The sequence below is a fragment of the Idiotropiscis lumnitzeri genome, chromosome 13, assembly GCF_059441095.1.
Source record: "Idiotropiscis lumnitzeri isolate Australia: NSW breed Sydney's pygmy pipehorse chromosome 13, RoL_Ilum_1.0, whole genome shotgun sequence".
Lineage (NCBI taxonomy): Eukaryota > Metazoa > Chordata > Actinopteri > Syngnathiformes > Syngnathidae > Idiotropiscis > Idiotropiscis lumnitzeri.
The window spans coordinates 21319369-21346304 of NC_142403.1; the positions used below are offsets into that span (position 1 = coordinate 21319369).

Consider the following 26936-nt stretch of genomic DNA (forward strand, 5'->3'; position numbering starts at 1 on the left):
AGGAAAAGAAGAGATGCGTATTCGGTAGAAGTCTTTTTTTTTTTCTTTCAACACAAACGTCTGATGGAGTAGAAGATACTGTTTTCTACCCGATTGTTTGTGTAACACTCTTGTTATCTTTCTTTTTCTTTCCATACAAGAGATGTGAAAGTATACACAGCATCTGGATCAAGACAGCTCAGAAAAAGAACATTTGAATGTACGCGGGGTTAACGACGTACACTTGTTAATATTCTTTCTCCCAAATGTTTTCATTGCCTCAAACGGATCAGAAGCAGCTAGTGCATCAAACTGACGAACATATGAAAAACATACGGTACATTACCGATACATAAAAATAAAACATCTATTGCACAAGGGAGACAAATACAGCATGAACGGTATGAATGGTCGCCGTTCAAAAAAAAAGTAGCAAACAGTTTCACAGTAGAGCTCAATGGAACAGGTAAGCTAGGCTAATTAGCTTTGCACAAACGCAGATGGGACAATGGTAATGAAGCAACTTTGAAAATCATAAATCAGCGCATTAGAAACATGCTAGCTGGCGGCTAACCACTGTTCGTGTCGCTTTGTCGCGAAAAATGCTTTTCAAAACCCATTTGCAAAATTTCCAAGAAAATGCACATCTTTGACCAGCGAACAAGAGCAGAGCTAGCCGGCAAGATGACACTTACCAGCCGCTTTAAATGATGCCCATAAACATCTGGTTAGCTCATGGCTAGTGACTAACCAAATCATATTGTAGCGATATGTGATCAAGTTCACAAATCTGTAAGCCAAGTGAAAATTAAATAGGTGACTAAAAATGTTGGCAGTCCAGCTGGGAAGACAAACATGCTAACATGAGCAGAGCTAGCTTCAATGCTATGTGTTTGGCTACTAACTAGCGTACTGTCTCAATTGGAGGGGCGCAGTCATTAATCAACAGACTCAAGCAAATTATTCATGTACGAGCCGCCAAGACATCCCCAAAATAGCTTGTTAGCTTGTTGACATGACATATCATAGCAAAATAAAAATAAAAAAGGTTAGCAGTTCAGGCAAGAAGACAAGCTAACAGGAGCAAAGCTAGCCTGCCAGCTAGCCACATGCTTCAACAAGAAGCACAAGCAGAGCCGCCATATTTGTTTCAGCAATTCAGTCAAGAAAACGGTCGGCTTGCTAGTTCGGAGTGTTGGTGCCTTTAGCTTAGCAACACAATTCCAAAGTAAAACAGCACATAGCGGATGTGTGGACTGTAAACCCCAAAAAGGCATGATGAGACACCAAATGTGGAAGTGGCGTCTACATGGCGACGCAGTTAGAGACTTCACATTCGCAGGAAAATTTGCAATAGGGACAAATAAAAAGAAAGCCTTTTGCTTGTTTTACAGTTCAGTCATCTTTTCTTACGGTCCTGGATGGATACTTATTGGGTAAAAGACAAATATTGGCCATTTTTGGTGACTTTCTCGCTCTTTTGGTAACCACTTGCGCTTCACTCAGGAGTAAGACAACTAACATTAGCCCCCCAAAATTGGGGATCCTCGGACATGGGCACATTTTATTTTCCACCAGGAGTGGCTAATCTGGTTCTCCTCCATCCAGCACTGCAATCACAGCATCCAACACGCATTTACGTGTTGTTTTTTTAAAGTGGTTTAGGGAGCACAATGTAAACCTTCCCGTCATCAGGAATAAGTACGCCAGGTCTCATACAGAGCAGATAAATGATAAAAAAGTCAGCAGTGAGTGTGTTCAGTCACGTCCATGAGGCCGCCGCTTCAAATACAAAACAACAACAAAAACATAGTGAGTGGTTAGCACGTTTCCAGTTTGTACCAGCGCCCTGTTCAGCTGAGCAACACCAGCTGTCGTTTCAAACATCCAAGAAGATTGTCAGCTCTATTTTCAAACATGTCAAAATTAAAAGCTTAAAACATTTGTGTTAAGAAAATAAAACAAAACCAAAACCAAACGATTCCCTCATGAATTGTGAATTGTATGCAATCACGAGCTAATACTGCTTTAGTGCTACTCCATTTTTTTTAGCCTGTTAGCGGAAATCTATCCACCCATTTGGAGCCTATACCAGCTGAATTTGGACTGGTCGCCAGCCAATCATCACAGGGCACAATTTGGGCAAACAATCACACTGACGGAGAATTTCGAGTCTTCAATGAGCAACTACAGACTGAGAGCCATGAGCTAATGGCGCTAAGCGCTAACTCTCCAACCTGTCCTCCATTTTGTTGTCCAGTCAGATCAGGATTGGACCCCTCGGGAAATAACATGCTTGAAATAGGAACATCCCAAGTGTCTCTTTTGTTCAGAAGTGGCACATTTGGACAATGGAGGTTTAAAAAAAAAATGAGTTGAGGTTTTCAAGCCTTTTTTGTCCTTCTCATCACAGTGAATTGTTAATAACAACAACAATGATGATGATGATGATGAAGAGCGTCTAATCCCATTCAGTCGTTCTGATTTCTTTTTTTTTTTAAGCACCACCGGATGCTAACCGACGCTCCTTTAGGAGACAAAATTGCCTTGGCTCAAGGCAAGATGCAGAGGTGGGTTGCGTTTTTTTTTGTTCATTCTGGAGGTGTCAATCTTGTCACGTGTGTGTGTGTGTGTGTGTGTGTGTGTTAAGAGTCAGTGGGTGAGCAGTCACGCATTGGACATCTCGGCCTTGCTGAGGGCGATGGCGAGCTCCAAGTCTTCCTGCTCCTGCTGCCGGAGACGCTTCAGGCGCTCCCGTTCGGCTCGTTCGCTCTCCCGCTTGGCCCACTCCAGCTGCTGGGCCTCGTTATTAAACTGACACACACACAAAAAAACGCACGTTCAATGCTAGCCTCTGCTAACGCGTCCAAGCATTCGTCTGAAGTCCTGTTCACACGCTCATCCGGGGCCGCTTTTTTCCCCGTCTGGTTTTGTGCGGAGGGTTGGAATTATTTGGTGAATCACAACGTGACTTTTCTTGAGAAGGTAGCTTGACACAGCTTGCAGTATGTCATTTAGTCATATTCCACATTATAGTTTGTCATTTGTCCCCTAGAAGGTTGTTTTAGAACAAGGTTCTGTTTCTCGTCTTTGAAGTTAATAAAGTAGTGACCAAACCCGAGTGGAATGAGCCCCACACATGTCGCGATGCGTTGCGATCATGTCTCGCTTTGAAAGGCTCCACAGCCAGTCGGTTGTTTTTTAGGCTTTGCTTTAAAACTTGATCACCTTTAGGAAACCATCAAAAGGAGGATGGCGAGACCACACGATAGCGCGTGAACATTTGGAGTCTCCCTCGCTGACTTGAAGCAGCACACGCATGCATTTTGGCAGCAGCGACTGCACGCTACACAATCTTGTCTTTTGAAAAAAGTAGTGTTGTCAAACACAAACAACTTTTGCTGCATTTTTGATTGGCTGTTAAATCTGCAACGTTGTGACCTCTTGCACCGGCGATTGACATTTTAAATTGCGGGAAAACTCATCACAAATGTGATATCTTAGCCACGCAAAATGAAAGAATGTCATGTTTGCTGATTTTTTTTTTTTTTTTTTAATCTTGAAATCAAAAAGTCAAACTCACCTTGACTTTGTCAGGTCCTGTCAAGGGTGAGAGAACACACGTTAGCGATACATGAATTCAGCGGCTCAAGTCTCATATTGCTGTCTGGTAGAAAGGCCGAAGGTCCAAATATGACCACAAATTCGTATCGTCTCGTGGTGGGACGTTGTTTTTTTAAACTTAAAACAACTTGTGAAAAGATCGATTGGCTCCCTTGACTCGACCTGTCGTTCGACACGTCTTCCGTCCACGGGAGTTTGGACAGCATTCTGGTGCCTCGATCTTGAAAGCCTTTTTTTTTTTTTTTTTTGAAACAATAACGAGTGAAAATAGTTTGATTAGCTACGTTTGTTCCAAAAGGATTGTCGTACTGCTTCAGTGCAGGAGGAACCGGTCCACGCGTGGAGATTCATTTCACCGATTAACCTGCTAAGTCCGCCCGTCGTTTTATTGGCAGCGCTCATGACTGCAAGACCTTTGAAAAAGACTTTGGCAAAAACGATGGAACCGCAGTTGCTTAGTTTTCTCAAGTATTTTGTCCGGTCAGTGGGTTGAAATGAGCGGAGACTTTGTCGGGCAGTTGATGGCGTCTTCGACAGTCGGAATCCATTTTAGCCCTCAAATGAGTCATTGAACTTGATTTGGGGGAGGTGCGGTCTCGATGTTTTTGCGCAACAACCGACGGATGGCGTGACAAAGTTGCCGTTTCGGAGATGCCAGGTGTTCCCCTGACCGCAACAATCTTCTGTAGCTTTATAGCGACGATCTTTCACGAATTCACGGAATAAACGGAAGCTTCCGAAGTGAAGGTTAGGAGAACCGAAGGATAGTCTTACTTGGTGCAGACGAGGGCGGAGCGAAGGGGTCCTTGCCGCTGAAGGGGTCCCCTAAGCCTTTTTTACTCTGGAAGGGGTCGGCGGCGTCCCGGCCGAACGGCTGGAAAGGGTCGCTTGGCTTGGGGGGGTCCGTCGGGCACGACGTGTTCACTGGCGTCGTCCTACCTGCAGGCACCAAGTGGTCATCCTTCGGTCGACTCACAAATTCGACAAGTTTCAGATCAGGAGCTCAACTAAAAACGTCACAACTCTTTTTTGTGTGCCCGTGAAAGCAAAGAGTGGTCAATGAAAGCTGGTTTGGTGAGGCCACGTCAGCTTCAGGCGAGAGCCTCGTCAAGAACCTCTTCAATGCACAATCGGACAGCCCCCTCACAATTGTTGAAAAAAAAAAAAAAAGTCATCCCTCAAAGGGTCACTCACAAGTTTCGCACTCACCGCTGGGGGGTTTGGGCCTCGGTGGAACTCCTTTTTTGGGGGGCAAGGCGGGCGTGTCGCTCTTCCTGCTGAATGGATCGTCCGCAAATGCAGCCTGGCCACAAGGACGGATCGCATTAGTCGCCGGCACGCTCGCGTGAGCGCATCGGCGCGCGCTACCTTCTGGTAGTCCGGCAGCCAGCCGGCGCGGCCTTCGAATGGGTCTCGCGGCTTGGCCATGTGGCTGAAGTCGGCGAAACCGGCAGAACCGCTGTTGCTGCTGCTTCCGAACGAACCGCTGCCAAACGGATCCAAAGAGCCGAACAAATCTGAAGGAGACGGTCGGACGGACGGCAGTCAAGAAAACGGCCACTTTGGAAGGAGTCATCTTGGATGGGCGAGTTCCTACCTGCTCCTTTGGCTTTGGGGTTGCCGCCCGAAAACGGGTCGACACTCGTGAAATGACTCACTTGCTGCAAAAGAACAACACTTTTTTTTTTTATTTGCAAAATGTGCACAATTTCAAGGAGCCCCCGCACCAGTAGCAAGACGTTCGGGAGATTAAATCTTTTGGGCGAACGTTCACGACGAACCTAAAATGCTGAACTTCAATTCCTCTTCCGTGCAAATTTTTAGGAATCAAACAGCTGTGGTGAATGTTGTGCCGTTGAGCTGCATGTTGGACGTGCCTCCAAAGGTTTACAGAAGGTGAAATGAACACCAGGAATGCATAAAGCGCATTCACTTTTTGGGACAAGCGTTCTTCTGACTGGAGTGTTCCGTTTTCACTTTGATTTTGCAGCTCATAAGTCACACCTTTGGTCTCGGATTGGTTGTTTTTTGCTGAGAAGCAGTCCAGAGCAATGATTGTGACTGTTTGTTTGTTTTCAAATTGCAAACTTCCTCTTCAACAGTTGAGGCTGCACGGCTAATCAGAATCTAAAATGCTAACCACCTTCTGACTTTGACCTTCTAGATCTTCACCCAGTCATGGCCGGTGAAACTGGATGTGCGTGTATTGTTACAGCGGCCGTTGTCGTAAAAGTGCTCTTTAAATAAAGTTGCATTTGCAAAATCTCAGACACATTTTCAGGAAGAGTCTGATCCCAAAAGCTTTATTTCGTAGGTTGTCCAATTTGACACTTCATGGGCAGACGAACACTTGAGACGCCTAATTATGCTTGTGAACAAATTATTCTTTGAATTTGTATTGTGAAGCGATGGAACGCAACGCCTGAATGTGTTACCTTGGAGGGTAGCGTGGCGCTCTTGCTGAAGGGGTCCGCTGTGGCGAAGGGGTCCAGCTTTGCCGTCTTCTTGAAAAAATCTTCCGACGACGCTTTGAACGGGTCCGTCTCTTTGAACGGGTCGCCACCAAACGGATCTGGAAGGCCAAATAATGACACGACCCCTTTGAAACGGTTTTATTGATACACTACGAAGAAAAATGCAGAGGATATCTTCCTTAGAAAAAACTAACTTCATCAAATTGTCGACAAAAGACATGAAATTGTCAATCATGTTATCTTCATCAAAGACTTGAATAATGTTAATAAGAACAAGTATGTGAACGTTGAGCCTTTAAATCCTGCATGTTGGCTTTATTGGAGACTTCTAAAAAAAAAAGTTAACTTCATAAGATTAACTTAAAAAAAAAATGCCTCTAAAAATCTGCATGTTGGCTTTAATGGTTACTTTGTTTATAAAAATCGAGACGTTCACATCACAAAATGGTCTTTTAAAAAAATGAAACGTGTATGTTAGCTTCATTTAAGACTTTGTTTATCTTCAACGGAGAAAACTACAAAAAACAGTCCACGACCGATACATGCTCACAACCAATAATGGAAGAAGGCAAAAGTTTCCTTTTCCACCTTAAGAAAAAAATCTGTGGCGTAGACTTGTGACGTACGCGCTGACATTAGCATCCTTGTTGACTTTTGTTGTTTCTAGCAGTGTATCGTCAAATTAGAGTTAAAAACGTAACCAAAAAAAAATGGCGAGTGAGTGAGCGACTGTGGTTTAGAGGCCAGCCAAGTACGAGAGCAGCATCACGACACGATGCAGCCGAAGAAGTAAGCGGGAAGACGATATGCGAGAGAGCCAAAATGGAAGACAGACAGCAAGTTTAAGTGAAGCACAAGTCACAGTTTAGGCGTCGCCGTTCTTCACTGCCGAATGTGACAACGCTTGTCGGCTTCGTTTTCTGTGATGGCTGCATCATCCCTTTTTTTTTTCTGCTCATATATACTAATCACTGCTTCTGGCCTTTTAAAGCCACACACACACGCAAAGTCACAGATATTTGAATGTAGATCCCAATTGAACACTAATAGCTGCACCTGCCATGCACATTTTGCCGCTGAAATATGTCAAATCAATTTCTATCCGACAACTTCATTCATCGATGGGTTAAACGGTCGAATAATCGATTGAAACAATACTCGACAGTTGTAATCCCAATTTTATAGTCATCGCGAAATAAGTCTTAGAACGCAGCGATTGTGCTACTTGTGATCATGTTGGTCATTAGAATCATGATTGTTGAATCTCTAAGCAGCAATGAAAACGTTTTGGGGGTTTTCCTGCCGTTAAAGCAAAGAATGAAGGTGTGAAAGCGAGTACCTGCAGAGGCTGCTGGCGGCTTTGCAAAGGGGTCGGTTTGGAAAGGGTCTCCTGTAGAAAGGAGGGAGATGCAAAGAAGGAAACGAAGCAAACGCTGCCAACGACAACAAGATGATGAAGAGCAGCAGCGCGAGCGCAGAGCGAGCACCTTTGAAAGGGTCCGTCCGGAAGGGGTCCTCCGAGTGGAAGGGGTCAGCGTGGAGCTCCTGAGGCTGACTGTTGAACACCGACGGCTTCACTTTGAACGGATCCTCCTGCGAGACGCCAGAAGGAAAACACCAAGAGGCCGTTCTCATTCCGGGTGGCTTTGACAAAAACGATAATAAACTTCTTTCTACTTGGCTTACAATTTGGAGTGGGCGAGAAAAAAACTAAAGGGACATTTTTAAAAATGGACATTATCGAACCTTCATGCTCAATTCTTTTTTTAATCTACATCCGCATTCACATTCAAACATCTCTTGACTCTCAAGCACATTTTGACCAATCAAAAGCCTGAAAAATCAACATCAGTTGATTGATCGCTTCCATTCTCTCATGGGCACTTTGTTAAAAATCGAGGCGCAAGCGTTCACCGATTAATCGACAGCTCATTTGATCGTTGTTTCATGTGGCGGCGTAAAGTCTGACAAGCGCAACGGTTTGGTTTTGTTTACAAGTTAGTCCTCAATCTTTCCAATTTGTCATCAATGAGCAATATGAGCAACGACTAGAAAGTGCGCCTACTTTTGCCACATCCGACTGCGAGGAGGCGAAGGTTCCGTTCTCCCTGTCGCTGAAGCCCTCGCTCATGTCGGCCAGGTTGGTCATGCTTCCTCCGTGGGTTCCGTTCAGGGTGCTGTTGTACTGCTCGATGCTTTTGGACACTTCCTGCTGGCTATCCTGGATCTGCGACAGCTTACTGCGCGCCTACACAACACAAGCAGGTCAACACCGCAATCACGCTCACGTCATCCAACAATTTGAGGCTTCTGGCAGCCATTTTCTTCCGTGAAATATTCCCAATGTACAGGAAGATATTGGAAACGTGGCAGAAAATGATATCATGCCAATGAAACATTCAAAGCGAGCACAGCAAAGTGAGGCAGGCCGTCCGTTTTCGGGGTTTCTCAAATAGTTCAATAAAAACCTGCCGCTTGCTGTCATACATGCACAATTATGCGGAAGAGTGGACATCATAATGCTTTCTAACGTACAAGTGCCAGCCATCCCTTTTCTGACTTCAAGATTACAAGCCAATATATTTTCCCATATTTTTGCTTGCAACTCAACCGCTTCAAACAGCAACTGCAGGCCCGAAATTCAAAAGTATTGTAGATTCAAGGTGTAAAAACTGAACGGAAATCTTGCTGAATGGCTTCTTTAAATTTCAAAGGCAAACATTTCCTGTTAAAAGGGCCAGAAAGTAGATTTTTCAGAAACATTTTGCTTGGTTTTTTTTGTAAACTTGTGGATTTTTCTTTTATGTCATGGAATCGATTCACCAGATAAAAAAGGCTCTTAAGGTGAATTAAACTTGTGAGTCTTTGCGCTCGAGGTAAATATATATATATATTTTTTTTTCATAAAAACATTTTGAACATGTTCAAAATGTAATGGCGACAAGAAAAAGTGTTTGCAAATGTCTTTGCAACGCGAACGAAAAGCCAACCTTGGCAACGTGTGCAAACCTTGGGCGCTCAGCGAGATGCGCGCTCTACCAAGGCTACGCTAAATTGATTCAAAAAGGTTTGTCATTTGGACCTCAAAACTGTGGTGCAAAATCGCGCAAAGCAATGCAAACAACATTGGCGATTTTCTAAACACTGGAAATCATTTCAACTTTTGAAGCGCCTCGTCTCGACTGACGTCAGCCCTCAATGATTCATTTGTGCTTTTCGAGCGTTTTGTTTGCTTTCCAAGTCGTTTTCGTTTTGGAGCTCGTTGCTCTCCGCTCTAACTTAACGACACCTAAGCACTCATTTTGTTTGTTCACGACGGCATTTGGTGATTAGATTAGCGTCGGTGGTGACTTTTGTCTGATTTGATCATTTCCAACTTCGGCACTTTGATGATCAAAGATCAAAACTGTTGACATCAAATTGTTGCTTTTGGCTCGCTTGTGCCAATTAGAAAGCCCCGAACGTTTTTAAAGGCATTTTCGTTTAATGGGTTGAATCATACAATTTGGATGAAATGGTTTTTATTCCCGATGGCAAAACAACATCTAGGTTACTAAACATTTTTTTTCTTTTTAAATATATATTTCCTGACCAGATGACACCCATGTTTACTTTTCTGGACAAGGAGGCAATTTCATGTAATCGGAGTTTTCGACTAAATGAGACCATTTCAATTTCTTTTCATGTACCTGGTTGATCTCATCCTGCGTGGCCTTCAAGGACTTGATGATCGTCTCCAGCTGGATCTTGCCGGCGGCCAGACTCTGCTCCAGTTGGTCCTCCTCCTGCTGCAGCCGGCCCAGGTCGGCCTTGGCGCGGCTCAACTCCTCCTCTTGGTTCTGCAGGTCCGACTCCTGAGAGCGGATCTGACTCTGCAGCGTCGAGATCTGCCAGAAACGCCGCGGGACGAGGCGGGGAAATGCAGATTTGCCAGAGTTTGAAAATTCAACATAACCGCGCCATGTGCGTGTGATGAGGTGAGTTGATGGCGCAATTTGCAAAAAAAAAAAAACAATCACAAGTATCGCTGCCCCCCCAAGAACCTTGTCACTTCTTCAAGTTTCACATTTTTCAATGAAATGTCGTAACGCTTGTTTGTTTTCTTGCTCACCATCTGAGACTCCTCCTGACATTTGATGCGGACCTCGTTCAGCATGTCCTCCAGCTTGTGCTTCTGCTGGTCCATCTCCTCCAGGCGGTCCTGGGCATCCTGCTTCTGCGCCTCCAGCTCCTGAAGACAGGCTGCCTCTCGGTCCAGGTCGTTCTGCATCTCCTGAAAGCACAAGACGACCATCGTGAAGCCACGCGCTGGCTCCACGTTGGCCAACGCGTGCCAGAGGCCAGCTTACCTGCACCTCGGCGCTCTTGTGCCTGATGGCCTCTTCTGCTTCCCGGATGTCCTGCTCCAGCGTGTACTTCTCCCTGGCGCGCACGCACATGCAAATCCCAAAATGAAAAGAGAATTAAAACAACAATAAAACAAGCAGCGCTGTGTTCATCTAGAAAGACACCGGACTGGAATTCTACCATATTCGAAACACAAATCAAATCAAGAAAGGGGAAATACGGACGACGGCATCGAAAACAAACAAGTTGAATGACATCAACCCCACAAATATTACGCTTGAGCTGGCATACCGCTGCTATAGACGCGGCTTGTTTTTTTAATTGGATTCACGCGGCTTGCATGTGCAACCAACCACGCTGCCCCACAACATGCCGAGCGCCACAGAGCTCCACATTCAACACCGGCGCAGGTCAAGACACTTTTCACTCTCACACTTTGAAAATAAAGAAACGCCACAACACTTGTAGTTTCTTTAGTTTCACGGCTTTCCACAAATCAAATCAAGGTCAAGTTCAAAGTTCAAGGCCACAACATCAGAAAGGAACTCGCCTCCAAACATGGTGGACAATGAGCTCGCTTTTTGTGGCGATGGGACATGACCTCAAGAGGAACAAACGCTTGAGTTCAAAGTTCAGCGGCGGTTCAAAAATATTGAGTCAAATCTCAAATTAAACGCTACGACGAGAAATTTCCACATACGTACGAATTTTGTCAACTAACGAACAAACGCCTTTCCCTCCGTTCAAAGGCCAAAATCACACATGGCTCCATTTAAAGCCCAAACATAATCATTTATGTTGCGTGTGGGTGCGCAGTGAGAATGCCAGTCCAGGTCCGGTAGGTGACTTGTGCGATTTACCTGAGCGCATTCCACTGCGTAAAAGCAAGAGTGCTGACGCAGCATTTTGGAGAGAATAAGTGATGAGCAAACAAAATACTCACACGTTTGCGTGTTGTGATCGGGTTGACAGACGCATGTGAGGAAGCAGCATGATGGTTGGGGGCGGGAATGTGTGGGGGGGGGGGGCACCATTTTTCAAGAGAGCCCCAGTGTAGCCAAGAAAAACGGTCGGCATTTCTGGCTTGTTGTATTTGGTTATCGTTTCTGAATTTGAAAACCACACTTACATTGCACTTCTTTAACGCCAATGTCACATTGTGGTTCAAACTTTTTGGCGAGTGATGATTCTTACTGAGGGAGGTTTAGGTCGGGGTTCAGATGTTGGAACGGTGGTGTTCAAGATGGCTGTGGAATCGTGTGACTCGCTCTTACCTCTGCAGCTGGGCAATCTCCTGGCTGATGTCGTCCAGCTCCTTGACACCTGTAAACTCGCCAGACCCCACCGAGCTGGAGCTGTCCTGCACATGGAGGGGGGGGGGTGTATTCGGGGGAAGAGACACAACAAGAAAGAGTCAGTCAAGTGCGGGCAAACAAAGTCGGCAACGTGGTAGGAAAGAGTACGAGCACAGCGGAGCGGGTCAAACGAGCGGGCGGGTGATGGGTCACCTTCCATGCCGGACCGCCGGGTGGATGTACCGTACACATTAGGGGGGGGGGGGGGGGGGGGACACCACAGGAATAGTATGGAGTGGCGTTTGTTTGGGGGTATAAATGTTCTGTAAATGCTTCCGGGCGTTTTGGGGACTTGAAAGCATAGGCGAATGAAAGCCCTGTGAAGGTCCGATTAAGTTACCTACCCACAACTTGAACATTATGGCCTGAGGAGGACGAAGAGGAGAGCAGAGAGGTTAGTTGTGGACGAGTCAGACGGTCCACAACATTGCGAAATAAAAAAGTTGAAAACCCCACCCCAACCCCGAACGTGGAGTCGTCAGCTGCACACGTCCTATCACGCTTAGAACAGCAAAAAAAGAAAAGAAGAAGAAGAAAAAAGGGCTTACCCTCCTCATCTCCGACAGCGCCGCCATCTCGGATCCAACTGGCGTCATGAACCCAGACATGCTCTGTTAACAAATTGAAAGAAATTCTATTTGGACTGTTTGATTTTGGCACTTTCTACTCGTCTTTTCTCCAAGAGTCAAATGAAGGATGCAAAGGCCACTTCAATTTCCACGTAGCCTTTTTTTTTTCCTCCCCTAACAAATGGCATCGTGAGCAATGCCAAATGTTATTACGGATGACGGCTCAAAACTTTGGACGGCGGCGAGCGTAGACCTCAGTAGAAAAGTGGTCGCCGTGACCTACCGGGACAGGAGTTCCCCTTTCCGAAGGCGGGATCATATCCGCCGTCAGCGCCTGAGGGGGGTCCACACCCTTGCTAACTTTCTGCTGGATGAGATGCATGGCGAGGGCAAACTGCTCCCTGGTCAACTTGCCCATTTGTCTGGTGTCGGCCAGAGCCCTGCCAGGTCAGAAGAGGAGGACGACGCTAATAACGGTCAAAAGGTTTCCATGCGAGGATCCGGTCCACGTATTGCGCAATGTGCGGCAGGTTTAAAACGTATTTCTTTGTCATCATACGAGCGCTTTGCGCTCCTTTTGTTTTGCCGGTACAGGTGCCGGCGGCTCGTATTTGGATTTCTAACTCGGCGACAGCACGTGAATGGAGGAGGATGCGAAGCGCCAACCTACCATATATGGGCAAGGACGCCTTGCGAGAGTCCAGACTGCATGAAGATGTCCTTGACCTCCAAGCCGCTGACAAAACCGTCCAGATCGGCATCCGTCTTCAGAAAGATGTCGTCGTAGCGACCGCGATCTGACGCCGGGACCGCCCAGTTGACGGAATGCTGGAACGTCAACGCCTCCGTAAGACTTTTGAACCGATCCGACTCAACGATGGATCGCGTGTGGCACCTGTCCGGACTTGAGGGTGTGTTTGGGCGACAGGCTCCCCGTGCTGTTCAGCGAGTTCATGCTGCCGTGGGACGGCGTGGAGCGCAGAGAGTCTTTGGGCGGCGGCGGACTGGCCGGCAGCGGGGGCACGCCGCTCACCACCGAGCCCAAACTTTTTTTCCTCTTGGATGGGGGGATGAGGGCGGCGGGCAGGTGGCTCGGAACGGGCTCCTTCTCCAGCGCTCGGTACACCAGGTGCATGGCCTGTCACCGAACGAGACCAATGCAACGGTTTCTGCCAAGTTTTCATGGGAGTGCAAAACATCCGAAGGAGGCAATCGCAAAAAGCTTTTCTGCAGGTAGCACCGAACCTAATTGAAAGCTCGTCAATGTCATTTTTTCCAGGTGCTTCATGAACATATATGTTTACAATGCGCTTTTACACCATACAATTAAAAGGAATGAGCTGTAACACTTCAAATTTCCCCATTGTGGGACTAATAAAGGACATCTTTATCTTTAAACAATAAGTCAGATTTGTTTTGAGAAAATGTTTCAGCCGTTAGCGTCTCATGTTGGACATTGATGATGGAAAGTTTTCATGACAAATTAAGAGCCAATTAATTGTGTCTTGGACTTGGTTACATGGATAAACATTCACATACACGTGCACACATTTTGGACGGGTTGACTGTAAAACTGAATTGGTCCTCCAGCACTAATAAAGTCTTGCATATCTGGATCTGTTTCGCGATGCAATCTTCATTTCAGTTGCCTTGTGACGTGTAATGACAGTTAAAAAAAAAATAAAGTTTTTGAGGATGGCAAAGTAGCGAAAATGGCTCACCACAGCAAACTCGTCTCTGTCCAGATGGCCGTCTTTATCGATGTCGCTCAGGTCCCAAACCTGCGAGCGGTGCAGAAGAGCAGCAGGAGACTGACGTTTACACTTAGTTGGAGGAGTCAGGTGACGACAAGAATGCCACAAACAAACAAACAAGCAAGTGCAGACCTTGCCGAGGATGTCCAGAGGCAGCTTGGAGTTGATGAGGACGGGTCGGACCTTTTCTCCCGACAGCAGGCCATTGACCGGCGACAGGCTTTCAAAAATGCCGTCAAATTTGTTCTTCTCCTCCGGCTGAAACAAAAGTTTGTGATGAGTTTTTTTCACGTTTGAATTTGAAGAAATAACCCGAGAATATTGTGCATTTTCGTACCCGGACGGCCCAGTGGGATTCAGCCGAGGTGTTCGGAGAGGGACTGCTGCTGTCCTTCTGGAAGCAGAACACCAGACAAGCAACATTTGGACGTTCATGAAAATGTAGGAAACAACAAAAATTTAAATTGGAAAAACATTTGCACAAAAAAAATACAATAAAAACGCTTTTAGATAACCCAAAACCAACTGAAAGTACATCTTGCGTTTGTAGAAAAATGTCCTTTCAATTAGCGCCATTTATTTTGTTCTCGTTGTGCGACCATGCAGAAGGAAGGTCAAACAGTCGGAGAATTGGAATTTACTCAACTTTATTACACTTTTTTTTTTTATCGTGCGCTCTACAAAGATCCCATTATTTTATTTATTTATTTTATCTTGCACTCAAACTGATACCAACACTAATAAAAATGAAACAAAGAACAACAAACAAAAAGCTAACAAACCTGCTGTCAAGAAAAAAAAACACACTGTCAAAATGAAATTGTACAAACAATCGTGTTTAATTAGGGACGTCCCGATTTGATCACGTGATCAAAATTCAGCTCCGATCATCATCAAGAAAAGTTTGTCATGGAAAACAAAATCTTTTGGCGATTTGAAATGGGATCGCTTTGAAGGTGAGCGGCTGTTGTGAGGGAAATGATATGATATTCATGTATATCTTTTCCAAATGGAGAACTCGATGGGGAGGCCACTCACAAATTTGGGCGGTGGTACGCTGAGATTAAGGCTGGAAACGCTGACGTCATGGCCGCTCTGCGCGCTCGCCACCAAACGCAGCGCCACGTAAAATCCCTTTTTGGTGGAAAAAGATGTTAAATGTGATGATGTCATCGCTTTAAATTCCACTCAAGGACATTTTTCCTACCTGCTTGTCCAGGTAGCCTTTGCCGTCTGGATCAGCAAGATCCCAAATCTGAAGGAAAAGAAAAAAAAAGAGAAAAAGATCAGTCATCTTGTTTGTCACAAAATATTATCATCATCTTCACGTAGACTAATTGGACAAATGATTAGTTGTCTGAAGGGCTGCAAAATAATCTTCATCTTAAACACAGTATGGCCGGTCATATCAGATGAAAAGAAAAATGCTTGTCAATTTGTGTTGTGGCGTTTTTGTGGTCAATGTTAACATTCGCCAGCATAGACGCCTGCAAAAAGTGCAAATGTTCCAGTGAAAAATTCTCTTTCAGAAAGCAAACAAAAATAGTGTTCCGCTCCAATCAGTCAATCAACCCGGAAACCAGCAGGTGATGACATCATTTCCTGCTGACAACGTTTCCTACGGGCTTTGCTGTCATTTCCTGCCGGTCCACATTGAGCTTTTTTTACCGCTTTGGACCCTCGGGACAATCACACTTAGCTTTGCGATAGAAGCTCGGTGTGATGCGTCCGCAACATCCGCTTTCCTCCCAAGAGGCTTGAGTGTACGCTACCGGTAAGGGCAGTGAGGTTTCTCGAGTCGGTTTTGCGTCTTTTAAAGCCAAACAGAAGGCCGTGCACGAGGCAAGCGTGCAAAGTAAACGGCTCCTTTCTATTAAAAACAATTAAAAGCGTGAGGCGAGGCCTTGGAGTTCTGGCTAAATAAATTGTCGTTGGAGATGTTGAAAGGGGCGAACAGCATCAAAGCGGGTTCGATTTCGGAGCCCAAAACTCACACACTTGATAAGAACGGCAAGAGATCGTAACAACAAGATGGCGGCTACCTTTCCCAGCGTCACATCTGGAAGTCCAGACTTTTTCAAGAACAGCGCGGCTTCTGTTGGTCCCACTCTCCCTGTGTTGCCCGGATCCACCTGGGGTGTACGCACACACAAAATCACAATTAGTACACCAGGCTAAAATGCTCAAATAGTCTCCAGGGGCTATCTTACCTGTCTGTAAAAGTTCTCAAACACGGGGCTCCCGCTCGTCAACTGTCGCAGACAGACACGTGTTACTTTCATTTGTTTAATCGGTTGGGGGGCTCAGCAGCAGAGTATGGCATTAAATACAAGAAAGACAAGTGGAAGGTATTTGCACCAATGCTTGTCTGGCATGATTAATCAAATTTAAGTAATGCAACACGTCTTACGATCTCAAAGAATAATAAAAAAAAAAGCATCAGGCAGGATATTGTAGTGAGTTTGTATTATGTGTCTTGCCAATCTTGTGTTTCTTTTAAACCTGACCTTCATTTTGACTAATGCCAGTCACTGCTGAGGTCACGCAGTGTGTTGACTGGGTGGATGTGGAACAATTTCACCAATATATCAAACACCAACAGAGCAAGCGGATGCGACAAAATGATGGACCTTAATAATGCGAAGACTGTGGGTGTCGAAAGTAAAGTGTGCTTATAGTAAATGACATTCGAAAGTTCAACAGTCCGTCAAAGACATATGGAAGTGCAAGGAGCTTCAGCGAGGAAACCCAAGAAACGAGAAGAAAAGTCTGCGTTGCTGGAAGCAGGGTGCGCTTCGGTCTTGTCTTTTGCCGTCGGCCCGACTTACTTCAGCACCAATTCGTCACGGCTTGCAGATTAGCCCGCTTGGCTCCGACGATGCTAACCAGCTAGCGGCGGCGGCGGCAGGCCAGCTCGCAGGAGTCAGCTCCGAGGACGCGGCTTGTCGGGGACACGCCCTGACCAAACAACCGCAGAGAGCACAACTGGTGTTCGGTTCAAAGAGCGGCGTTCGGGGCGCCTTCGGTGGCCGTCGGTGGCGGCTAACGAGCTCGCTACGTAACGGGACCGCTGCCGCACTGGGCCTGGCACGACCGCCCGACCCTGCCCATTTCCCTCCGGATTGGCGACGTTAGGGCAAACGACAATGACACGTTGTGTTGGGGATACGCGAAGCGAACGTGTACGGTCGCGTGGGTTTGAAAAGATGTCGTGGGTAAGGCTTGCATCCTTTACCTGGCCGAGAGATGTGAGCGCTGCCATCTTCCCTGTTGCTGCGGGAACGCACCCTCCCGACACAGCCGGGAAACTGCGCCCCCCAGCGGACAGCGTGTGCCTCGCTGCTTGAGGGCGACGGACGCTTTTGCTCGCTTTCCTTCGTTTCACAGACGAGACGCATTTATAGTGCAATGCTGCCCCCATTAGTGCGTTCGGTTTATTGACGTACTCGACACCTCCTGGTCATTTTTTCTCTATTTTTCCTTTTATTTGCCCGGTTTTTAAGAGAAAATGCTTATTATATAAGGTATATTACCACAATTCAGGATTTGGGGGCATTAACAAAAAAAAAAAAAAGATGATTTTGTTTTCAATGCAATTATGATGGCCGTCAATTATACACAAAATAGGTACCCATTGCATCCCCTTGATATTTTACATAATTATGTATGTATACCACACTGGAAATTTTTACATCAAATAAATCTTCGAATCAAATTCATATCAACGAAAAGAACACAATAAATAATTCAAATTCCATCAAGTATTCTTGATTAAACGTTTTCACCTTTCTTTTGGGGAACTTCTGGCATCAGCTGATTTGACAGCAATAAAATCTTTTTCCAACCACTGGAGTGTCCCAGAAGTTTTTTCCATCACCAATCCAGCCTTGCCTGGCGACCAGTTCGGGGTCAGCTGGGATAGGCTCCAGCACCCTCCCGCGACCCTGTACAGCAGAGGTATTCAATTAAAAGTCACAGAGGTCCACGACTAAAATTTCTTCCAATTAAAAGGTCCGAACCAAAGTCCAACTTCCCTTAATGTCTAGCCTATGTTCACATTTTTATATAGTTTCAATATTTAGTCATTTTTAACAGAGCGCACTTATATACTAAATATTTTGCAATGTTCCCATTAAACACCTTTGCCAGTCAAACAAATATAAGGCGTTTATTTCACATTCAAGAAAATGTGGCTCCAGGAACTTAAGGGTGCCACTTCCAGAAAAAAAAAAGTTCAATATCGCCTGCAGAACTATATCGAGTGCTAAGCATTGAGTTAACATCTTTTACCTTTTTTTTTTTTTAAATCAAAGAGTTATCAGGCTAAAAAAACCAGAAAGCCTAATTATCCAAGTAAACTAGGTCAACATGTTCAGTACACAATCAATAAAAATGGCTGTCCTCATGAAAAACGAATTCAAAATGAGCTTTGACACCACTTTTTCTTTTGAATATTGTTTTAACTTCTCTTAATGAGAAAAATGAGTTTGTGACTGCCCTGCCAGTGACTTAAATCTGGGTTGGAACGGAGTCAGGGCCATTGGGATTTGGTCGATTATTTCACACATCTGGGCTTTGTGTTTTCCGATAAAAAATGTTTGTGCAACCACATTTAAGGACTCCTTCACAACTTCCCCATCACTTGAACTGTTTTTGATGTTTCCCCAAAATCCATGATACTTTTACTGAATATTCGCGTTTGCATGCCGCTGGGATGGAAACGAAAATGTAAAAATCTGTTGTACTGCACTCGAAGTTCGATGTTTTTTGCGTGCGCTCACCTCAAACGTCAGCGGATAACTTTGCACAAAAGGGCGGTGCTTTGTTTCGTAGTGGCGCTTCGCAATGTTGCGACGGTTTCGGAGCATATGATGCACACTGGTTTTGAATTGGCTGCAGCCAGAACCAAACTAAATTTCTCCATCCATCCATTTAAAACAAGACGCATCGACCTCGCAACATTTTTAGCAAGGCATACTGTCAGCAGCACTTTCTTCCGGTCGGCTGCGCAATTGGCAGTGGATCGTAAACAAAAGATTTGATTGGCTCAAATCAGTGACGCCTTTTCCGTATTTACTAGAATTGCAGCGCCAACGTTTGCGAATGCGCCCTGAAAAAAAATCATCATAGATTGGCCATGGGTCCGGTCCGAACCATCCCGCGGTCCGGTTCCGCCATTTGGTGATGCCTGCTGTACAGGATAAGCGGTGTGGAGAATTACATGACAAGAAAAGTACACTGAAGCCAGCGCTGCATTTATTGATTTGACAATAAAGAAGACGGCCGTCAGGCCATCATCAACAAGAACAAATCAACCAAATGTGCACAACTCAAAATGACAAGATAGAAACAAACCATCATACACTTTGTCTCACTCATTAAAGGGAAGAATGCTGGGAAAGAGAGAGAGACGCGCATGAAAGGCTGTGATTGGTTTAGTTTTTTTCAGTGATGATTCAAATGGAGGCAAAAGAGTGAGATGAAAAGGCATTCGCACAAAGTCAAGAAAAAAGTGTTTGTGCAGTGCCATTTTTCTGACTATAATCATGGAATATTACTCTCCCATTCAAAGAAAAAAAATGACTTGACTTTGTACAAACTTATGTCAGATGAATTCCATTTTTATGCACCTTTCTTAATCAGGAAAAAGCTACCTTATCTCAAAATAAGATGCAAATTATTCATGTTAAATCATTTTTTTAAATCAAAACTTAGAGTAAAAGTATTTGAAAGTTTTCTTGAAATAAATGACTAAATGGTGATAGACAAAATAGTGTAAATGATTTTCTTGGAAAAAATCTCAACAATTCATAACAATATTACAACTTTTTAATTGAAAAAAGTTATGTACATATTTGGATATGTTTAAATTGGACTTTAATTCTCATACCATTAACGAGCTAAAAAACAAAAGTGACTATTTTCATTATGCTATTTTTTTGGTGACAAAATCCGACTAACTGTTCGATTAGTCTCAACAGATTACAATATCTGGTATTTCCTCAAAATCTTTGAAAAAATAGATCTTATTCCACTAAAATTAGGATTTTGTCACCAAAGGAAGAATATTTCTTTTCTTCATTTGCATGCGGTCCAAATGGAGTCTTTGTAACGTGGAGCAGAAATTGAAGCTTATATTTGTGGACCCAATAAAGAATAAAAAAAGAAAAAACTAATTCCGCTTCATTCAAATCTCGGAACTGACAACGTCTGAACAGTGCAACTGTGGATGACAAAAGAGCTTGGAAAAGGAAACCATGAGAGGTGATGTTTATTCAACATTTGAATCAATCAATCCATCGCAACACTGCTCCTGCACGCACAAAAACTGACCAAAGACTGATGGAGTGCCAAGGCGAACGACAGCGCTTTCATCGTACATGGTCCTGACATGCGACGAGCGGATGGGGGGGGCAAACCAAATCAAAAACTACTCGTCATCCCAGGCTTGTTGCAGCAGGAAGTTGGCGGCCAAGTTTTCGTTCTTTTCGCAGGCGAAATACGCTTGGATGACCAAACCCTCGGGGAAGCCCAGCGCTTTTAACTGAAACAAAAACAAACGCACTGAAGTTTGCAGATACGCTTTTGTACCAAAAAATGAGGTCGGACAAAAGCGGACACTGACCAGGACCAAATGTCACATTTTCCAGCCTAACGTCGCCTTTTCTGACCAAATAGTGTTTTCATGACAAAATATTTGTATTTACGGAGACTAAAGTGGCAAGAATCATTTTAATGGCAAAATCAAATGCTTTTTCTCATCTGGTTTGAGGCAAAATAACACATTCACATCCTAACTTAGTCTTTTCAAAAGAGAAAAAAAGTTTAATTAACTCGATCCGCTTCAGTAAAAAGAAAACGTTTTTCCGAGAATACAAAAAAAAGAGACAATATTCAATGTTTACGGTTTCCGTAGCCTCATGCAGCGATGCCGAACCTCAGTACGCAATTTTTGGGGGTAATGGAAAATGCATCCCAAAGACGAATGACACAGCGTGCAAACAAGGATATCTTTAGTGCTTTTGATTCATGTGCATTGTCCGAAAAAAACTAAACCAAAAAAATGGTGCCAGCAGAGTAGCCCACGGGTGTGTCCTAAAAACAGCTCACAGTGCTGGGAGACACGAAGAAGAAAATGTTGACAATTATCAATTTGAACCTAACACCTTGCACGTTTCTGTGCCAAATATTCCAAAAATTGATGAAAAATAAAAGCGGTTGTGATTTGACTTCAACAAAGGTGATTTGAAAGCTGTCATTCGAAGACGGTGAGACTGCAATATTTTTGCAAAATCTTTTATTGGCACATGCTTAACTACTACTACTTCTTCCGTTTGTTCTTCTGACTTTTTGGCAAATACTTTTGGCGCATTACTACTGCCACATTTTTTTGAATCATGCTAATGAAAGTGGCCACCAGAGGTTTTGAGAAGTGTCAATTTTGGCATGAGAATTTTGGGCGCCAGTCTGAGCTTTTAATTTTGTTGTTTTGTTTCAGTTTTATTTTGGTACACAGTGTGTCTCTGGGAATCTTTGTCAGTTTGAGATGCAGGCACCGGTTGGAACTTTTTAATTGACCTTCCTGTGTCCTAATCTTTTTGTCCGATTCCTTTATGCAGGCAACAGAAGCTTTACTAACCCTCTCGATGGCCTCCTTCTCCTGCGGTGTGACCTGGATGTAGTTGGCACGGGACGGTGCCCGCGGTTCGCCGCGGGCATCCCCGCCCCCTCCTCCTCCTCCTCCGTTGTCGCCGCCATCACCGCCGCCGCCACCTTGAGGCTCGTTGAGCATTTGAACAAATCGTTCCTGGTGCTGCGTGATTTGCTGTGTGACAACAAACGGCAAAGCGTCAGATATGGCGAGCCTGTTGAGGGGGCAGGCGGGGGCGTCGATGATCAGGTCCCCCCCCCCCCTCACCTGCAGGAGCTGCGGGTTGTCTCGGCCCAGCTGCTGCAGCAGGGCAGGCAGCAGGGCCGGGTTCTGCTGGATGATCTGACGCATCTGCTGGAACTGAGGCTGGTTCCTCAAGAACTCCAGAGGGTTCCGCGCCGACGGTGCCACGCTACCTGGCGACGGGCCTAAAAAGTGAAGAAAGACACGTGACAGAACACGGTCAACTTAGAAGTCAAGGCGCCACTGAGATGTCTTCATGAGTGGCATGAAAAGCCTTTGCGATCTTTATGACAGAATGTTGCAAATACATGAGACACAAGCGCGTCCAAGTCCAAAACTATGAGACATCTGCGCGCAAAATGGTTTCCGTTCTTGTTTTGCACTTACGGTTGGCATCCGCCGCCGCCGTCGTCGTCGTCGTCGTCGTCGTCGTCGTCGTCTGCATAGCGGGGGCCAGAGCAGCGGGGGGGTCTGTTGGTGAGTCCCCGAGAGCTGGCATGTCGCCGGCCCCGGCAGCAGGGAGACCCTCCGCCATAAATACAAAACGCAGTTAGCATTTTTTTCATTGACATTTTCATTCAAAATAATCGGTTCATTGATTTTTTTTTTTTTTTTATAAATTAAATAATAGCAAAATAAACATTACATGAGGACAACCTGGGCAGTTACGAGGCCATCGTGCCAACCGTCGGCCACCGTGTCTGCTCCTACCATTCGTTTATTTCTTAATTGTTTGAACCTCTTTGGAAATGTTAATGACATGCGAAAATGGAACGTTTTTCAATTTGACGCGCTCACGGTGAGTAAATACTCGACGGCGCGGTCGGGGTTGTTGTAGCTGGCCCGCAGCGCCGACACCACCGCCTGGCGCTCGTAGCCCATGGACATGATCTCCGACACCAGATTCTCGTAGGCCTGGCCCGTCACTGCCAAGCGGGGAGGAAGAGACGTCGGACATTTTGTTTCCCCACGCCTTCAATTCACGAATTAGTCGCCTTCTTACCGAGAATGGATGCCGCCTCCTCCAGTAGGCCCAGCTCGTCCGCCAGGCTGACAAACACAAACCAACACATTTGTCGAGCGAATTGGAAAGAAAACTAAGAAACATTGAAAATATCAGCGATACGTAAATACCGATACGATACGTGGTATTCAATACCCGCCTTAATTACCATTATCGGGTACTCGCAAATGCTGCCGATACCAGTCCACCGATACCGATATGCATAGCTGACAGAACGTTTTTTCTGTGTGAATTGCGTTTTTTTTTTTTTTACTAATATTTTGCTTAATGTGTCAGTTTGACAGTACACCGGACGTGACGAGTAAACAGCTTGAAGCAAGCCCGTTTCCTCACAGTGATATTATCGGCAAAAATGTCCATTTCCTGCATCTTGCGTTCACCTGGAAGCTGACGAATGGACGAAGGCTCGACTTCCCGCTTCCTCCGTCGGCGAGTCGCCAGGCTTCTCCGTGTCCGTCGTGACCGTCGGGGGGGTTCCGGCATCAGGGGGATCTTTGGCGGCAGCTGATGAGGGAGACGCATCTTCAGGAGAAGTGGTGGGGGTGTTCTCTGGGGCGGGCGGCGGAGGTGGTGGCGGCGCTTCAGACGACGTGGCGCCGGGGTCTTCGTGTGTAGGGACGCACACGGTTGAGGAGGGCGAGGATGAAGATGAGGATGCCGGTTCTGACGTCGAGGAGGAAGAGGGCGGCGGCGCCGATTGGGGAGTCGAATTTGGGGGGGGTTGAGGTACGGATGTTGCTTTGGGCTACAAAAAAAAAAAAAGGTCAAATGTTTGGAAATACGCGAGATGACAAAATCATAATTGTCAAAGGTATCTAAAGGGGAACTAAACCGCATTTACTTGTTCTGCGTGTGAAAAAATAAGTTGCCTGTGCCAGCACTAAACTAAACATGATTATGATTAATATTGCACTCGTGGAAGTCGAATTCGATTCATTCAGGGAATTTCCATCCATCCTCTCTGATGCCAACTAAATTAAAGTCAAAACTGCTCACACATTTGTGTTTTGTATTTGTCAGATTTTGTAATAAAGTCATCCTCATGAAAATTTGCTTTAAATCCCTTCAAAATAAAATACAAAAAATTGACACTGACCTTTGCCACCATGAGAACAACAAAGTTCTTCTCGCTGATGTTGTATTCTTTCAGTGCCGTGTCATCGTTTAAGATTTTGCCTGGCGCAGAGGAAATGTGACATGAGTAGCGCAGCGTCTTTTTCATGTTTTTTCTTTAAACAAAATTTGTCATTTTGATGAGCGGCATCTGTCCGTCACCTGCGTAGATGAGTTTTTGCCCTGCAGCGGGAAACGCATCTTTTCCTCGCTCCTCCGCGATTCTCTCCTTCAACACTTTGACCTGACACGCACAAAACAACGTTTCAGTCAGAAACGTTGACAATTCAAGACACCGCTTGACACAGCAAACGGCCGCCTGGTCATTTATCCCATTCATGCATGTCAATGAGACAAACGACGCTATTTCACACAATTTAAAAATGTTTCAGGCGCCTTCAGTGACGCGTTTTCATTGGGAAAAAATGTGAAGATCAAATATTCCAGATGCAGCATATTTCTTATAGATTTCTTGTAATTGGCAAATTCAAAGGCGGCTCTGTTATGTTCCGTGAATATAAATGTATTTAATTTCTATCCCTTCATTAGAAAACAACATTATTTCTATGTGACAGTATAAAATAACACAAACATAAATGGATTGAAACATTTGTGGGCAAAAATGTTGATCATTGGTTTCCAAAGTAAAAGGAAATGATTGCTTTTCCATGAAAGAAGTCAGAAATCAGACACCGGCTGAAATTGAAGACTTTGACAATTGCAAGTCTCTACTTGATTAACCGATTACCAAAATAGTGGTCAATTAAATTGATAACAGATTAGTCATCAATTAACTATCACATCCCAAGAGCAAATCATGTTTATAGTGATCTGCACACATTCCAATATTTGATCATCAACGTTTTGGGTGAGTATGATGATTTAGATTCAACTTAGATACATGTTGATTATTGTGAACTGCTCCACAAGACGTAGCTGACACAGTTGCGACCTATCAAATCGTATTTTTGTCTACTTGTGATATGAAAGTTGGTGCTATTAAGCGGTGCATTAAGTCAGGTAAATTTCGCCCGGGTACCAAATTGTGCCCAAACATTTAAAAGTCAGTTTTCTATAAAAATGCCTCCTTCCAACCACAAATGAAGCTCATTCAACAAGATTGTTGTCATGAAAGATGGACACATGTTCTTGTTTCTTCTGTTCGACTATTTTAAGCAGCATTCGTATTGCTGCAGCAACATTGCTGTGGATTATGTTGATACTTTTGACTTGCTACAAATTAGACTCTCCCCACTTGCTAGCAGTTTTTAAGTTGATTATTGCAGCTCATCTTCACTTGTAAGTACACAAGTGAGTCTAGTGTTCGCTGTACGTTGTTTTTTAAGCCTACTGGGGTTTTTACGATTACAATAAGTAGGAGAGTAACACACAAAAGTCCAGTTGGAGGTCGTCAAATGTGTTTTTTAACGGAAATCTGAAGGCTTTTCGACACACAAACAATGAGGAATATTGCAGAGTCATTCGGTGACACCGAGACGAGTGCAAAAAGAAAACAACATCCAGAGCAACACTTCCCTTATATGCTCTTCAGAGTACAACCGAGCGCGACTCTGTTTTCGCTTTTAAAGCTGTTTAAAAAAACATTACAAAGGTTGGATGGCGATGTTATAACTTTCGTGACACACAATTGCCATTAACAGCTTGACCAAACATCGTGGTGCCATTTTGGACGCTATTATTTTTTTACTTTGAAGGGAAAAGACGCATGTACCGCTGTGACTTGAGCTAGCTTCATTTGAGGTTACTTCTCCGCGCGCAGGTGAACTGAGGTCCCGCAAACACGTCAGCTAGTGTGCTCCCCCTTCACAAACTAATTGTCATTTTAACTAAATTAAATATTTCAAGAGCGTTTCTGACCTGATACCGTCAATACAAACAACCGCGCGGCAAGACGAAGCTAGGCTAGGCTAGGCTAGGCTACAAGCTAGCCCGCCGGTCCGCTGGCATCTCGGTTCGCTCCTGGCCGCCGATGTGTTTACCTCGAGCAACTTGGACTCACCGTCTCCTCGGCGTCGATGTGAATTTGAAATGTCTGCTGCTGGAGCGTCCTCAGCGTTACTGTCAGCATCCTGCCAGCCGCCAGAACTCAAAATACACACGAGGGTGCGGGGTGGGAGCACAAATAACTCCTCTCGCACTTCACATTCGTTCTGCGTTCGCCACTCAGACTGCTGAAGACTCGAGTCCTCGTTGAAGTACACTCAGTGAGTGACTCAGCTGTCTAACTCAATGGAAGCTGGTCGGTGGCACAAGGGCGCCCTCTAGCAACCCAGTGAGAGTATTGCAGTACCGTGTTGCCTTCATGTACAGTGGGAAATAAGCAAACCCGACGAGAGTGCTGACGATAAATCGACAGCACTGCCCCTGGCAGTCTAGACTCTAGACGTCACAAAACCTGCCTGCGGCAGAGTTTAGCGTTTTAACACCCCCGCTTTTCCCAGGCACGTTAACGTCTGTGGGCAAGTGGTTGTGGTTCAATACCAGCACAGCCCTTTTTCTAAATGGGTTCAGACATTTCAACCACATTTTGTCACTTTGAGGAAGAGGAATCCGTTTGTTGATCATCATACAACTCTAAAAGTTGAGTTACCACAAGATCAGTTTTTCTCAAATAGTGGGGCGCAAAGCTATGCCATGGAGGCGCATGTGACAATTTTATAGCCAAGTGTAACTGCACATCCGCGACAGTAAGTGGCAGTGGCACTTTTATTCTATCCATCATCTGGGCCGCTTCTGTCACGTGGGTCGCGGGGTGCTGAAGCCCAACCCGGCCGTCTTCGGG

At 45.0% G+C, this 26936-nt stretch overlaps 2 protein-coding genes across 9 annotated transcripts; both read right to left on the reverse strand.

The window, feature by feature from the left end:
• Positions 1-20: 20 nt before the first annotated feature.
• Positions 21-17570, reverse strand: eps15l1a (epidermal growth factor receptor pathway substrate 15-like 1a). Of its 8 annotated transcripts, none has more exons than XM_088313957.1 (28): positions 17338-17546; positions 16313-16354; positions 16145-16234; positions 15310-15357; positions 15141-15236; positions 14440-14496; positions 14235-14360; positions 14070-14129; positions 13244-13486; positions 13019-13176; positions 12632-12788; positions 12328-12390; positions 12124-12144; positions 11699-11784; positions 11285-11317; positions 10427-10499; positions 10189-10350; positions 9767-9964; positions 8143-8325; positions 7565-7670; positions 7417-7467; positions 6039-6175; positions 5201-5264; positions 4972-5120; positions 4798-4906; positions 4378-4542; positions 3563-3579; positions 21-2793 (listed from the first exon to the last, which is right to left on the reverse strand). In XM_088313957.1, the coding sequence occupies exons 1-28, from the start codon at positions 17521-17523 to the stop codon at positions 2647-2649; spliced, it is 3027 nt and encodes a 1008-aa protein (XP_088170083.1). In that variant the 5' UTR covers positions 17524-17546; the 3' UTR covers positions 21-2646. The 8 variants fall into 8 exon arrangements, with proteins under 8 accessions (XP_088170083.1, XP_088170084.1, XP_088170085.1 ...); XM_088313958.1 differs by having other exon boundaries at positions 4813-4906; positions 17338-17543; XM_088313959.1 differs by lacking the exon at positions 12124-12144 and having other exon boundaries at positions 17338-17544.
• Positions 17571-20355: 2785 nt separating this feature from the next.
• LOC148325117 (lysine-specific demethylase RAD23B-like) lies at positions 20356-26934 on the reverse strand. Its single transcript, XM_088314139.1, has 10 exons — positions 26154-26934; positions 24296-24377; positions 24117-24196; positions 23401-23765; positions 23000-23046; positions 22795-22922; positions 22384-22522; positions 22021-22181; positions 21742-21927; positions 20356-20646 (listed from the first exon to the last, which is right to left on the reverse strand). The coding sequence occupies exons 1-10, from the start codon at positions 26220-26222 to the stop codon at positions 20533-20535; spliced, it is 1371 nt and encodes a 456-aa protein (XP_088170265.1). The 5' UTR covers positions 26223-26934; the 3' UTR covers positions 20356-20532.
• Positions 26935-26936: the final 2 nt, after the last annotated feature.